At 42.7% G+C, this 14,511-nt stretch overlaps 1 protein-coding gene across 2 annotated transcripts in view; it reads right to left on the bottom strand.

Moving 5' to 3' along the window:
* pcgf3 (polycomb group ring finger 3) overlaps positions 1-14,511 on the bottom strand; it is a 77,026-nt gene that overhangs the window by 39,465 nt on the left and 23,050 nt on the right. For both annotated transcript variants that reach the window (XM_083980376.1, XM_083980377.1), the window contains exon 2: positions 1,146-1,255. In XM_083980376.1, coding sequence (XP_083836502.1) covers positions 1,146-1,160 — 15 coding nt within the window. In that variant the 5' untranslated portion in view covers positions 1,161-1,255. The remainder of the gene's footprint in view (positions 1-1,145; positions 1,256-14,511) is intronic.

The following is a 14,511-nucleotide window of genomic DNA, read 5'->3' as shown; positions in this document are numbered from 1 at the left end:
AGACGACGTTTTAAACTCAGTGAAAACGTCTGATTCGTGTCTTTAAAGAAAATGTTTGAAGCTTCGTCTCGACTCTGAGGAGACGACTCGGCTCCTCTCGCGGCCGAGACTGAGGAGTTTCACTAAAACCTGATGTTTGTCTGAACGTTAATCACATCTACTGGTGTCGTTCTGTCTCCTCCTTTGTGTTTTCCTGATGAAAACAACTTCTTTTTACTCTTTACGCTCGTTTCCTCGACACATGAAGCCAGTTTCACAGTTAACCGACACCGACTTTCAGCCAAAACCAGCAGATGTGAAATCGCAGCCAACTGCTCTTCAGTTAACGGACGGTTGTTGTGTCCAGTGAATCAGACGTCGTTTAGAGGCTCCACACGGGATCTAGAATAAAAATTAAAATAAAAAACCCACAGCGACTGACAGCTGAAACATCTGGACGCTGAGGTCAATACGAGGGAGATAAAGACGCCTGATGAATCCAGATGTTGTCATCTGAAGGTGACGATGTTTAAATCCTCTAAACGTGTTGCAGGAAGTTAGAAAAACTGTTTATGAGACAGATCAGGGGAGATTGGTCCGATTTATCTTCAATATTTGCGATTTTCTTTTCAAGAAAATGTGTCAAATATTCCTAATTTTAGCTTCAAAACTGTGAGAATATGTTATGTTAAATATATTGAGCTTTTGAAGAGTTGGTCGAACAAAAAACAGTGATTTCAAAATGTTTCTGGAGGTTTTAGATCAAATTTTAAACCAGTTAATAGAGAAAACTATCATATTTTTATTTTTAAGTGTTTTAATTTAAAAAGTTAAATATGTGACAGAGTGAAATTCAAATGTTAAAACTTATATTTCCCTCTAATTAAGTCTAGATAGATAGATAGATAGATAGATAGATAGATAGATAGATAGATAGATAGATAGATAGATAGATAGATAGATAGATAGATAGATAGATAGATAGATAGAATAAAAAAACAGAAATGTATCTTTAAAACAGCTCAATGAAATATTAAAAACACGTAAAAACCACAGACATAGTCACTTAAACACATTCAAATTGCGTCCAGTTTCCCGTTGGTTTGTGGGTCAGTGAACGCATCGTCACCAGCAGCAGCAGCAGCAGCTCTGTGTGTGGTTCTTACCCCTAAAACCGCCATGCGTCGACTGTGGATGGAGCAGCAGCCACGTCTCTTCCTGCGGTTGATCGGCCGACGGCGTTAGCTCCTCATCATGGAGAGTCTCTCATCGGAGCCTGAGGAGAGGGAGAGGGAGGGAGGGAGGGAGGGGGAGAGAGAGACGGAGGTCAGTCGCCTGTTGTTGTTTATCAACGACAATCAGGATCAACAGTGAGAGCGAGGTCAGAGAGCTGACGACAGCGGCTGCTTCAGTGTCACACAAACTGTCTCAGATATCAACGACACGCAACTGAACAGAAGGGAAGGACAAACTGCAACGATGTCGATGATGTGAGTCTGAGAGTTTAAGAAACTAAACACGAAACAGCCACGTTCTGTTTTCGGTCCAGTAAGAATCAAGTCTAATGAAAATGAGCCTCAGTTTTTTAGTCTTGGGTCAAACAGATGTGACGTTCAATGTCCAACAACAAACAGTTACTATTTCAAAATGAAACCGGAAACTAAAAGAAACAGTCCAACCAGTCGTTTCAGGAGCAAATCATCACAAATACAATGTACATGTAGGAGGAGAAGAGAAAGGAGAGGGGGAGAAGGAGAAAAGAAAAAGGACAAAAAATGAGAAGAAAAGGAAGAAGGAGAAAAGAAAGAATAAGGATAAAAAGGTGATAAAGAAAAAAGAAGGTGGAGGAGGAGGAGAGGAAGAAAAGAAAACAAGAGATAAAGAAATGAGAAGAAAAGGAAGAAGGAGAAAAAATGAGAAGAAAAGGAAGAAGGAGAAAAGGAAGAATAAGGAGAAAAAGGTGATAAAGAAAAAAGGAGGAGGAGGAGAGGAAGAAAAGAAAAGAAGAGAAAGAAATGAGAAGAAAAGAAAGACTAAGGATAAAAAGGTGATAAAGAAAAAAGAAGGTGGAGGAAGAAAAGAAGAGATAAAGAAATAAGAAGAAAAGGAAGGAGAAAAGAAAGAATAAAGATAAAAAGGTGATAAAGAAAAAAGGAGGAGAGGAAGAAAAAGAAAAGAAAGAAAGAAAGAAAGAAAGAAAGAAAGAAAGAAAGAAAGAAAGAAAGAAAGAAAGAAAGAGAAGATGAAGAAGAACAAAAAGAAGAAAAGAAAGGAGAGATAAGGAAAGGACAAGAGGAGAAGAAGCTAACTCCATTGAAAACTGACCAATCAGGCCGTCACCTTGTTCCACCAGGTGCATGATGGGAAATAATCTCAAAGGACTCGACACGTCAGACTGAGATGAAGTGACATCAGAGAGAAAGTGTGTTTGACTTGACTGAGCGACAACAAACAAACAAACAAACAAACAGACGAGGAGCTGATGTTGTCGCCACGGAGACACAACTCGTCGTCATAGTCACCACCACCACCACCACCACTGTGGTTGTCAGTCACCGTGGCAACACAGGGAACAGATCTGAGTGATGAGTCGGAGCAGCATCATCGTCATGACGGTCTGAGTCAGTCAGTGGTCGGAGAGGAGGACGACCGCTACAGTCACAACACGACACACACACACAGTCTCACACACACACACACACACACACACACACACATATGAACGCGAGGAAACACACACACACTGACACACAAGAACACACACAGAAACACACACACACTCTTTAAAGTCTCCGGTGACCAGACTAACTCCAACCTGCCTCTGTCTGCTCATCAGACCGTGAAATTAACCCAGTTAGTCGACAGAGATGAAACGTGGCGAGGGCTGCTGAGGACACACACACACACACACACACACACACACACACACACACACACACACACACACACACACACACACACACACACACACACACACACACACACACACACACAGTAACACTAACACACACACACAGTAACACTAACACACACACACACACACACACACAGTAACACTAACACACACACACACACACACACACACACAGTAACACTAACACACACACACACACACACACACACACACACACACACACACACACACACACACACACACACACACACTGATGAGCCTCAGACAGATGTTATCGTCACATGACGCCCGGCGACTCCTCAGTGATGATGTGGTGTTTTATATCTGTGAGGTTGAGCCGAGGTCACTCACACAGACACACACACTATACACACACACACAGACACACACACTACACACACACACACTATACACACACAGACACACTATACACACACACACACAGACACACACACTATACTCACACACACACACACAGACACACACTCTATACACACACACACACTCACACAGACACACACTCGGACAGGTGTGAACACATGAACTGTGTCGGCAGTGAGAACAACATTGAGGGTGAGGACATGACAGATGAAAACAGATGTTGACAGATGTTTCCAGGACGATTCTTCAACGCGTTGACGACGGCGGCGGTGGACGGACGTCGTGGAATCGAACCGAGGTGAGACGATCTCTACACCCGTCATAACGACACCAAGATAAAGTCTTAATGAGTACAACCATCATTAGTGTGTAAATATTAAAGGTACATTGTGTAGGAATTCCTCCCATCTAGCGTTGCGGTTGTATATCACAAGCAACTCAATCGTATTTTTCATGCTGCATTACCGTGAAATTGGGCAGACGTCAGACGGACGACAGCCGCTGCAGGTAACGGCATAAACAAGCCTCTATGTAAACAAGTGGTCCGTCAGCACGAGGCAAACAATACACGTGACAATATGTTGTCATGGTGATGTTGTATTGTTTACCTGACCCACGTTTTACCGGCTTTCTCTCGACTTCTGTGACTTATGGCGCATTTCCACTAGCACGGCTCGGCGCGCTATTGCGTGTTTCCACTAGCACGCAGTACCTGCAACCGGGTACATTTTTGGTATCACCTCAGCCCTGGTTCCAAGCGAGCCGAAGCGTTACTAAAACGTGACGTCAGCCGACTGCCTTCCACTGATTGGCCGATGAGTGTCGTCACTGGAAGCGACGACGGACAACAGAAATGTTCCTGCTGAAGCCTGAAGCCTGTTATTACCAGATAATTTCTAATATTGAGACTGGCTCTGTTATTACGTGACTTTATTAAGTTTTAATATTTTTTCATGCGAGAAAGTAACTGTTTAGATCCCCATGTGCGGTTAGTTTATCCAAACGACGGCTGTTTAGAAGTTTGCCCCGATGTTTTTCGAGTGTGAAGCTCCAGGTCCGAGCAGCGACCGCGACATCACAGAGGCAGCAGCCCGGCTCCTGACGTGCTCCGCCGGCCAGCCTACCACCGTCACCCCGAGGAGAACAGACCGCTAATTAACTTCCCCGATGGCTTTTAGAGGTTTACCACCGGCTGGTTAAACTCTTAAATGTTGGTCTCATTGATGAAATCTAACAATTGTGGCTGTAGCAGAAGTTTGTTTGTGGTTAGACAGAAGAGCAGCACTGCCTTGGGGTCTGTACGCACAGAAAACACCACATTTACATCAATAAATAAATGTTTTACAATGAACCAGGCCGATCTCAGAGCTGGCAAGACTCTCCGGTAAGGCATATTGAACGGTTAAATGCCGTTAACGGGACGAGAGAGCAGTCAAAACGGCGGTTTAAAGCTAGCTACAGCGAGGGTAGGTTCACTTCCTGTTTTCAAAGTAAAAGCACCAATTCTATCGTAACGGCTTTCCTTATGATAAAAGGCAACGGGTATTTTATTTTGTGAAAATAACCGGAAGTGCGTTGCTCACTACGGCTAGCTTTAGTAACAAGCTCAAATGTTGCTAAAGTTATATATTTACAGAGTTTAGAGCGTTGCTCGGCGACGTGTAAATGACGTCACGGCGGTACTAGTGATACTCAGTTGTAATGGAAACACAACCAAACCGAGCCGAGCCGTGCCGTGCCGAGCCGTACCGAGCCGAGCCGTGCTAGTGGAAATGCGCCATAAAATTTGGTTTGTTAGCGACGGCCGTCTGCCCGACTGCAGGTGAATGCAGCATCAGTGTAACGCTCCATCCCTCCTCACTGCGTTACCACGGTGACTTTTCACAGACGCCACCTCGACCTGAGCCGACAGCTCCGGTGTCTCCGCTGAGTTTCCGTGGTTTCCTACCGTCACGCTGCCACTGAACGTAAAAACATGGCGACACCACATGGCAGCAGCACCGAGCTTACCCGCTCCATGTAGATATGAATGATACGAACGGCTCATTCAGAGCTGAAAGGAACACTTCAGTTTGTTGATGGGGGGGATTACTGATTAATGAAAAACATACTTTTGAACGAAATAATCGATTTTCGTGAATAGATAACAGGAGAAGTTACACAATGTCCCTTTAAAGGGGATCTATTATGTTTTTCAAGCTTTTCAGACTTATAAATGTGTTTAAAATGCTGGATGATGGTTCTAGAAGACGTGCAAGTTCCATATCATGAGGTTTATGCATTTTGAGGTAAACCCTGGCCTGCCAGATGTTTTTGATTTCTCTGCGCGCCGTGTTTTACTCGGTTGCACTGACTTTTTTTAAACATTGAGGTCACATTATTTCCCTGTTCTTTTTTTTCTTGGGAGTGGATGTGAGGGTCTACGGGCAGAGGATGTTGTCATGATGTTGTGTAAAACTGTTTGTAGAACTGGGCGACACAAATAAAACTGCCTTCCCTTTACAGTTCATCATTATTAGTATTTACAGACATGAGGTGCAGGAATTTAAAGCTCAGCAGTGATTCAGCAGCACAGAGGCAAAATTAAATGATCATAAATACTGAATAAGGAGGGAAATACTGAGATATTTGATGATAATATTGTGAGTCTATTGTTGAATCTGTAGCTGTGGTTCAGACTGATGTTGATGATGAAGATGGAGACCTTCAGACAGACTGAAGATGTTTGTTCTCCGTCTGTTCTCAGCTGTTTGAGCTGCTGCAGAGGAAAGAAGAAAAAACAGACTCAAGGCGACGTATAGAGGAAAAGATAAACCCTCCTCCTTCTCCTCTCTCAGTCTCAGTTCAGTTCAGGTCACTTCAGTTTTTCAGTGACGCTGCTGCTGCTGCTGCTGCTTCTGTTGTTGTTTCTGTCTCTGTCTCTGTGTCGTCTGAGGCTTCGCTGATCTGAACCTCTGTGATCCGTCGCTCTCCTGTTGGACGAGCGGGAAAAGACTCAAAACCGTGAAGAGAATCAGCTGCAGTTCAGCCGAGGACACACACACACACACACTCAAACACAAACACACACACACACACTCTTTCTCTCTCTAATCACGTTTCAGTCCAAATGCAGCACAGATTTTTCACCCACTTCCCTGAGCGTCGAGGTGATTCATCATCGTCTACGTCACCAGGATCCGTTCGAGTCCGTGAACAAAGTTCTGATCTGTCCGGTCGACACGTCCGAGACTAAATTACTCACCCTCCTCCTCCTCCTCCTCCTCCTCTTCCTCCTCCTATCCCCCTGTTTAATGACTCTGCACATTAAACTCCTGATATTTATCTTCAGAGCAGCACGACGACGTCCACATCCACACAGTTCACCGCCGTTTGATTTCTGACTAATGTGACACACGAGTGCAACAGTTTAAATCACTTAAACCGAGTCCAACGTGATTAAACGTTGAGATTAAAAGGATCTAAAATGAGATTATATTATATTAAGACGTTTGTGGAAATAAAACACACACAGACTGAGGCTGCAGCTATTGATTTCTGCCATTAGGAAAACATTGTCTTTCAGCTAATTAATGACTCGTTTGACCTGATCGATGTCAGAAAGAAAACAGTTAAAAAACATCAATAAACCAGCTGCACTTGGAGAATTTCAACTTTAAAGGGATAGTTCAACATTTTGGCAAATTGGCCCATTGCCATAATCCCTATAGTTTTAGGAGTAGGTTTGTTACCTTTAATTGTCGATGCAAGTTGTTTTTAGATCGACTGAGCAGGCTCATGAAATTTCTTGCAAATACAGAGACTGCTTGCTGAAAAACTCCCCCGATGGGAACGCACATCAGCTGTTTCGCATGAATTTACCTCGAAAACTACTCCATCTCGTAACGTTCTGTTATTATTTAATAGTGTGGTGAATGTGCAGGTCACAACTTGTCTACCAGAGCGTTTTGGAGTTGTTGTATTGTGTATTTGATTAGTTTGATGAGGGAAACCAAGAAATCCCATTAGCCTCCGTAGCGTAGCTCTGAGCAGCTCGCAGCTCTGCTCCGCCGTTCTAAAAATAGCTTGCACCGACAATTAAAGGTAACAAACCTACTGCTATGACTATAGGGAGTATGGCAATGGGCCAATTTGCCAAAATGTTGAACTATCCCTTTAAAGTAATTAACGATTCATTTTCTATCAGTTTGACACATCATTTATCGATTAATCGGCTCTAAAATATCAAAACAAACACTTCAGATGAGAAAAAACCTGAGTCTGATTCATAGACGTGTTTGAACTGTAGTGATTCATGATGAGACTACAGATCTTCATCCTCCTCCTCCTCCTCCTCCTCCTACTGAAACCTGTCGAGCTGGCCACGGTTTCCCACAATCCTTCACTCCGACTCATTCACACTCACGCCGACACCTTCACAGAGAAATATCAGCAGCTGCAGATCTGACGCTGCTCACTGGCTCATGTGATTAAAGCTGCACAAAGTTACACGACGTCAAAGTCTGAAGGACGTAAGCAAACTTTAAATGGCTCCAAGAAACTTCAGATGTTTGCTGCTGAATATTTCAACTGATAAATATCTATCAATCATCTCCACAGGTAACTTTTCCTCGACTGTAATTTAGGATTAAATAAAAAGAAGATCTCGTCTCTTCATGTTGTTGTTGTTGTGGCCTCTGGCCTCCAGGTTCTCGACCTGGAGTCTCGAGGTTCAACAGATCGTTAAAGAGATAAAAACATGAAAACAACATATTATTGTTGTTTTCTTTCCTGGTATTAGATCAGTGAGTATTTGCATATCAGCCAAGTTCAATGTCATAATCCAGGTGTTGGTGTTTTTTAATTTGATCGAACAGATAATTAAAAGAATCAAAAACAACAAATGTGATCCAGCATAATGAGTCACAGTGACCCACATTTCAAAACTTCCACTCTCTTTTTCTGATTAAAAACCTGAGAAAATTGCATTTAAACAATATAGAACGTCTCTGGTCAGCAAACTCTGGCGTCTGTTCCTGTACGATGTGATTGCACGCACCCTATACAGTCCCTTGTTGTCCTATAGGCACCATTCAACAAATCTAGCGATTCACATGCTGTTTACAGCTCGTCTCTATCATAAACGGTTCAGAAGTTATTCACCTTTTGTAAAACATCTGCAAGCATTGCATCCATGTTACACTTGGTTTAACATCAACGCCACACTCAACCATAGAGGCACCATTCAAGGACGCTCGGAAAGCGGAGAATCTCACGATTCAGATGCAGTTTGTAGCTCGTCTCTATCATAAACGGTTCAGAAGTTATTTAATATTGTGCTCGTCTAGAGGGTTAAAAGTTGCAAGTCAGAGCAGGTCACAAATAATTGCTGAACATTTTAACGTCTTCAGGCGTCTTAAAGTTCTTCAAATGAGACAAAACCAAGATGGAGGAACATCTTGTTCTCATGCAACACTTTTACACTTTTATTCTAAATCTTTTACACTATTATTGTCCTAAATGCACAGACGTCTCATAAATCAGTTCTGCACCTGTTCTGCAGCTTTATGAGATTTCATCATCTTTGCAGAAACGATGCAACCAAAAACTGTCCCATAAGGCTTCCTTTGTGCTTTGGTCTGGCCTGGTCTGGTTTATCAACGTTCATTCATTCATTCAGGAAAATGCAGCTCAGAGTACAAAGTCAATAATGTAAAAATCACTGATATATCAGCTTTTAAAAACACATCCACATGTGCATTCATGCCACTTTGCAGATTAAAACGCACATTCGTATCCAGGGCTCCAGATTTACTTCTTCTTCTTCCTTGTTTACACTGGATTTGGTCCTGGTCCTTTATAATAATACATAAACATGTAAAATGATGTCACAAAAATCTCCAACCTGTTTCTGTCTGAGGTGAAATATCAACAAAGTCACAACAGAGTAACGAAACCCAGCTGCTCACGAGAGGCTGAAGAGGAAACGTGACTTTACATGTGAAAACACTCGTTACACCTCATTTAATTCATGTCAAAATGTAAAATCTTTGAAGTCCAGAGGTCAGCAAACAAACAGACAAACACCACACCTGGTGATGCTGTTGCTGTGGATACAAGGGTCAGTTCAAAAGCTTTTAAAAAACACAAAACAACCTGAGGACTGATATGGTTTGTGTTTCATGTCTTTGACAACGAGCAGCACTGGTCAGATGTAATTTCAAGGCAACGCCAGGAATAAAACATGCCATGCTTTTATTTTGTCGGGTATAAAAAATGCATAAATTAATATTTACTATAGGAATAAATAGATATTTGGTGGAAGAAACAGGGTTTTGGCAAAGTTTTCTACAAGATAATTGAAGACGAGGAGGATTTCTTGTTTCTATGAACTGAGACAAACACGGAGTTGGCAGCGTCTCAGCGCTGGACAAACTGTATCCTGTTCACTGATTGTTGTGAAAACCGTTCGTGGACACAATCAGGACGAATCCCAGAGCAGCAGCAGCAGCAGCAGCAACAACAGCAGCTGGAGCCAAGAGAAAAACACACCAACTCCACAATCTTTGAGAACAGGAACAGAAACTTGATTTTGTTGTCAACAGACGCCAAAGACGCCGGGAAACAAAAACACAGACAGAAGAGGCAGAAGAGGGGAGGCGTTCAGGATCGCAACAGGTTTAAACGGCTGAAGAGGAGGAAGAAGCAGCAGAATCAACGTCAGGTTTTTTTTTTTTTTTTTTTTTTTTTTAAACGTCACGACTGAAGCTGTAGCTGACGAACAGAAACAGTGACAACGGCCGATGTCCCTGCTCCGTAGGAAACGTCTCATATCTGATACTGTTTCAGATTAAACAGTAAAAAAAAAAATCAGCTTTGAAAACAGAGAACAAATTGAGTTTCTGGTTCTTTAAACCACAAATATATGATATTAAGATCAACATTTCAAAATAAAATAGAGGAAAAATTTGCATGAAAAGCAAAAAACCAACATGTAAAGTACTAGTTATCAATACTTAGCTGGATGCAGCAGTTATTGAGTTATTGGAAAAAGGAAAAACTGATCTTAAAGGAATAGGTCACCAAAAAATGAAGGTCAGTCATTATTGACTCACCCTCATGCTGATGAATACTCCGGAGTAGTTCTTTATTCCTCAAAGTGCATCTGGAGACCCGGGAGGCCGGTTCTTAGTCCAACAAAAACTTTATATGAGAGTAATAGGGCCCGACGCAAAAACATCCATAAAACTACACAAAAACTATTTAATATTCCTCCACACCGCTCGTCCAGTGCAATCCAAGCGTCCTGAAGGGATGTAGTCCAGAGTTTACTAGAGACAACGGTCACGTCCGCGTGCATTGCGTGAAAGCGAGAGCGCGCACCAGGCAAATTCAATACAGGACTGTTTAGGCTGTAAAAATGTCCTAAATGACTCTGGACTACATCCCTTCAGGACATTTGGATTGCAGCAGACGAGCAGTGTGGAGGAATATTAAATGGTTTTTGTGTAGTTTTATGGACGTTTTTGTGTCGGGCCCTGTTACTCTCATATAAAGTTTTCGTTGGACTAAGAACCGGCCTCCCGGGTCTCCAGATGCACTTTGAGGAATAAAAAATTACTCCGGAGTATTCATCAGCATGAGGGGGAGTCACTAATGACTGAATTTCATTTTTTGGTGAACTATCCCTTTAAGATCAAGATTTCAAAATGAAAATTGAATTTGAAAAGCGGAAAACTAACATGTAATGTACTAGTTTTCAATATTTAGTTGAGTTATTGGAAAAAGGAGAAACTGATGTGATGAAATCTTTCAATATGAGAAGTGAAGAAACATCATCTGTTCATTTTCACACAGAAATTAGACCGAGACGACGTGGAAATGAGCAAATGGGAAGTGAAGAGTGTGTGAAACGCATCATGTGACCAGAGTCATGTGATCAACATGGCAAAGGATGTGGTGTCATAATTTAAAAATAAAAAAAGTGGAAGTAAAAGCAGCTTTTTGTGAATATCTCAGATCAACATCAGTGAGTCGACGCCTGTGTGATACAGATGTTGATGTCACATCTGTTTTGTTAATTATAAACCAGTGGGAAAATAGTTAAACGGCACCGAAACGATTCAACTATTGATTATCTGATGACGAATGTGAAGTGTGAACTGATTTTCTTTCAAGCAGCTCGGTTTTAAAACTCATAAACGACTCGTTCTGTGTTTTTAAACAATCGATTTTCTTCTTCTTCTTGCTCCGCTGCAACGACTCTCGACGACTCTGAGCTGCTATTAGAATGTAATTCGAGCTTTAACACTGATTCACGTCCTGAGGATTCAGCCAAGTCTGGAGATTAACAACATTTGCAGTCAATCACGAGCTGAACAACTGTCTCAGTAGCTGATAACACACACACACACAGACACACACACACACACTCTCTGGCATCACAAAGGCGGCCCTGTTGCCCTGTTGCCCTGTTGCCCTGCCTGTGGCTGCTGAGTGTTTGGCCCCAGTAGAAGTTGCTGCCAGCTGGAGAGACGGCCTCCGAAGGTCTGCACCCGTGGACGGAGCCAGGAGGAGAGGCCTCGGCTTGTTGTGGAGGCTTTGGCTGCACTTCAAACACACACACACACACACACACACACAGTCCTAGGCCACACACACACACACATCAGCGATACACGCTTAGATGCATGACAAAAAAAAGAAAAAGGAAAAAAAAGACTCACACAAAAAAAATGGAAATGTGCCTCCGGTCCAACTCGGCACACCAGCGTCCACACACACCCAGCATCTCTCTCACACACACACACACAGCGTCACACATACTCACACACACACAGCGTCACACACACCGTTATTGTCTCCTCCTAATTCTCTGTGATGGCCCTCCGTCCTCCTGCCAGCGCTCGGTGCCTCGGGAAATCAGTCAGACAATAGACGAGATCCAAGGAGAAGCAGACTGCAGCCGGACGGGAGGCCAGGAGGCCAATACACACACACACTGACACACACACACACACACACCATTACACACAGATGCACAAGGCTATACACAGACGACGAGAGGAAACACCGAGAGTAACTGAGGCTAAGATGTAGTCTGTGATGGAGTCGGTGAGAGTGTAGAAATAGAAACAGTAGAAGTTACACTAGTGGGAGTAGAAGTAGTAGGCTATATAGTAAATAGTGGATAAATAGTGGTGAAAGTAGTAGTTTTAGTAGAAACAAGTGGTTCCCAACCTATTTTGGCTCGTGACCTCATTTTCACATCACAAATTTCTGTCGACCCCGGATCACGTGATCACGGCCGTCAATCATGAGGCAGCATCAGCTCAGATATTTTTATATGCTGCATTTTATTTGAACTCGATTTATTGTTGAGAAAGTGTAAGTATAGAATAAAGTTGTTTAAGATTATTTGTGGTGTTTTTAATCATAATTTAAAAAATAATAATAATTAGTTAAGTTTTTTTTTGGATCAATTACTAGACATTTCAGGCAGTTGGTCTCACCTTTCTTTATTATTAGAAATGCCACAGTTACTGTCGGCCGTAACTACGCCAAAATAACAACAGCGCTGAATTTGTCTTACAGCTCTCCTTCATTTTCCGCTCTCCCACTCCCCTATAGACCCCTTCATGGCCTACGTCACTGTGACGTCAAGACGTTCACTGGAGGCAAAACAACTGACCCAGCATCTGTTTAGACAGGCGTCTACTGTGTACGGGACAGGTTTTAAATTAATTCTGAACAAATGTTATAATCAGCATCATGGAAAATATACTGTATATGTGTAACGGATGTGCACTCACTCCACCCATAAAAGACGTGCTAACCAACCCGCCAAGCGGTTGTCAACCTCTTGGCGAAGAGGTTAGCATCGTCGCCTCCGGTGCGGGAGGTCGTTGGATCGAACCCCACCTAGGGCAGGCCGTGAGAAACACAACGCAGAGGGCCAGATCGACATCGGCTACATGCTCTGTTTAAAAGAGTAAGAGTAGAAGGAAAGAGTCGGATCCAGAGCAGCATTCATTTACAAGCACCGATTAAACTTCTTGTAAATAAACGTGTACTCCGCCCAGTCCGAGGTCTCAACGGGCCGCCGGACCGAACAGCACGACCGGACGTACCGGGTTCAGGTTGAAAACATTTAATAGCTCGGATCGGCGGACCACCGGCTTCTTTTTTCTTTCTTCTTTGCCGCCGTCCGGTCTAGAGTTAATGCTCGTGACGTGAGTCCGGGGCCGCATCGGGTCCAGGCTTCAACACCTGCGGATCTGACCGAGGTCGGGTCTTTGAGAACTGTAGCAGGACTGAAGCAGCTTAGAAACTGCTCAAACAGGCGATCGTGGGCTTTCAGAGGTTTAACTTACTACATTTACAAGAACTACTGGAGCAGAAAATAGAAATAAACCCGGCTGGGCGTCTGTTTGAGACTCAGCTTTTATTTGAGAATTTACTGTACATATGACGGTCTGGAGTCAACTTTTTAAAATAACACTCACAGTCTCTGAGGCTGGGTGTACTAACATATTCACTAAAATATGACTTTTCCTCGTCCATTCTTGAAAAAACAGTCCGTTAAAACATGCTAACCAGCGTTTACAAGCTACCGCGTTTCAGACGTTTTGCCTCCAGCTATGCCCCGCCCACCCGGATGTTTACAAACATTCTCACTTCCTACACTCACCCCGCCCCCTTGCTTACTCATACAACCACATACCTGTCTATACCAAACACGTTCACTGACAGTGACATTACTGCAGGGTCATTATTTAGTGGTATTTGTGGTGGTAGTAAAGGAAGTGACAGTTGCAGAATGAGTAGAAGTCGTAGTGTAAGTGGTAAAAGACGTGGTGGCAGTGGAAGCAGTAGAAACATTGATTGTAGTCATAGAAGTTGTAGTGTATTATTAGTAGTAGTAGTGAAAAAAGTGTAGTTGTAGAATGAATAGAGGTTGTGCAAGTTGTAATAAGCAGCAGAAGCAGCAGCAGTAGTAGTAGTAGGTAAAAACAAAAGTGGTAATAAATTCATACACAGTAATGTCAGTAGAGAAGAGAAACAAACATTAGTATAAGCAGAGGAAATAGTAGTGGAAGTAATAGTAGTAGTATTGCTTATAGTAGAATAAGTATTTTCTTCTAGGTGCCAGCTGGTGCAGGATAAATCACAGTGAAAGTCCAAAGCAGAGGATAAACAAGATTTATTATCAAATTGCAAAAAAGCAACATGTGAAACGTGTTGTTCTGTTTTTACTT

Source organism: Trachurus trachurus (assembly GCF_905171665.1).
Source record: "Trachurus trachurus genome assembly, chromosome: 10".
Classification (NCBI taxonomy): Eukaryota; Metazoa; Chordata; class Actinopteri; order Carangiformes; family Carangidae; genus Trachurus; species Trachurus trachurus.
This window is presented reverse-complemented; position numbering and strand designations above follow the sequence as displayed.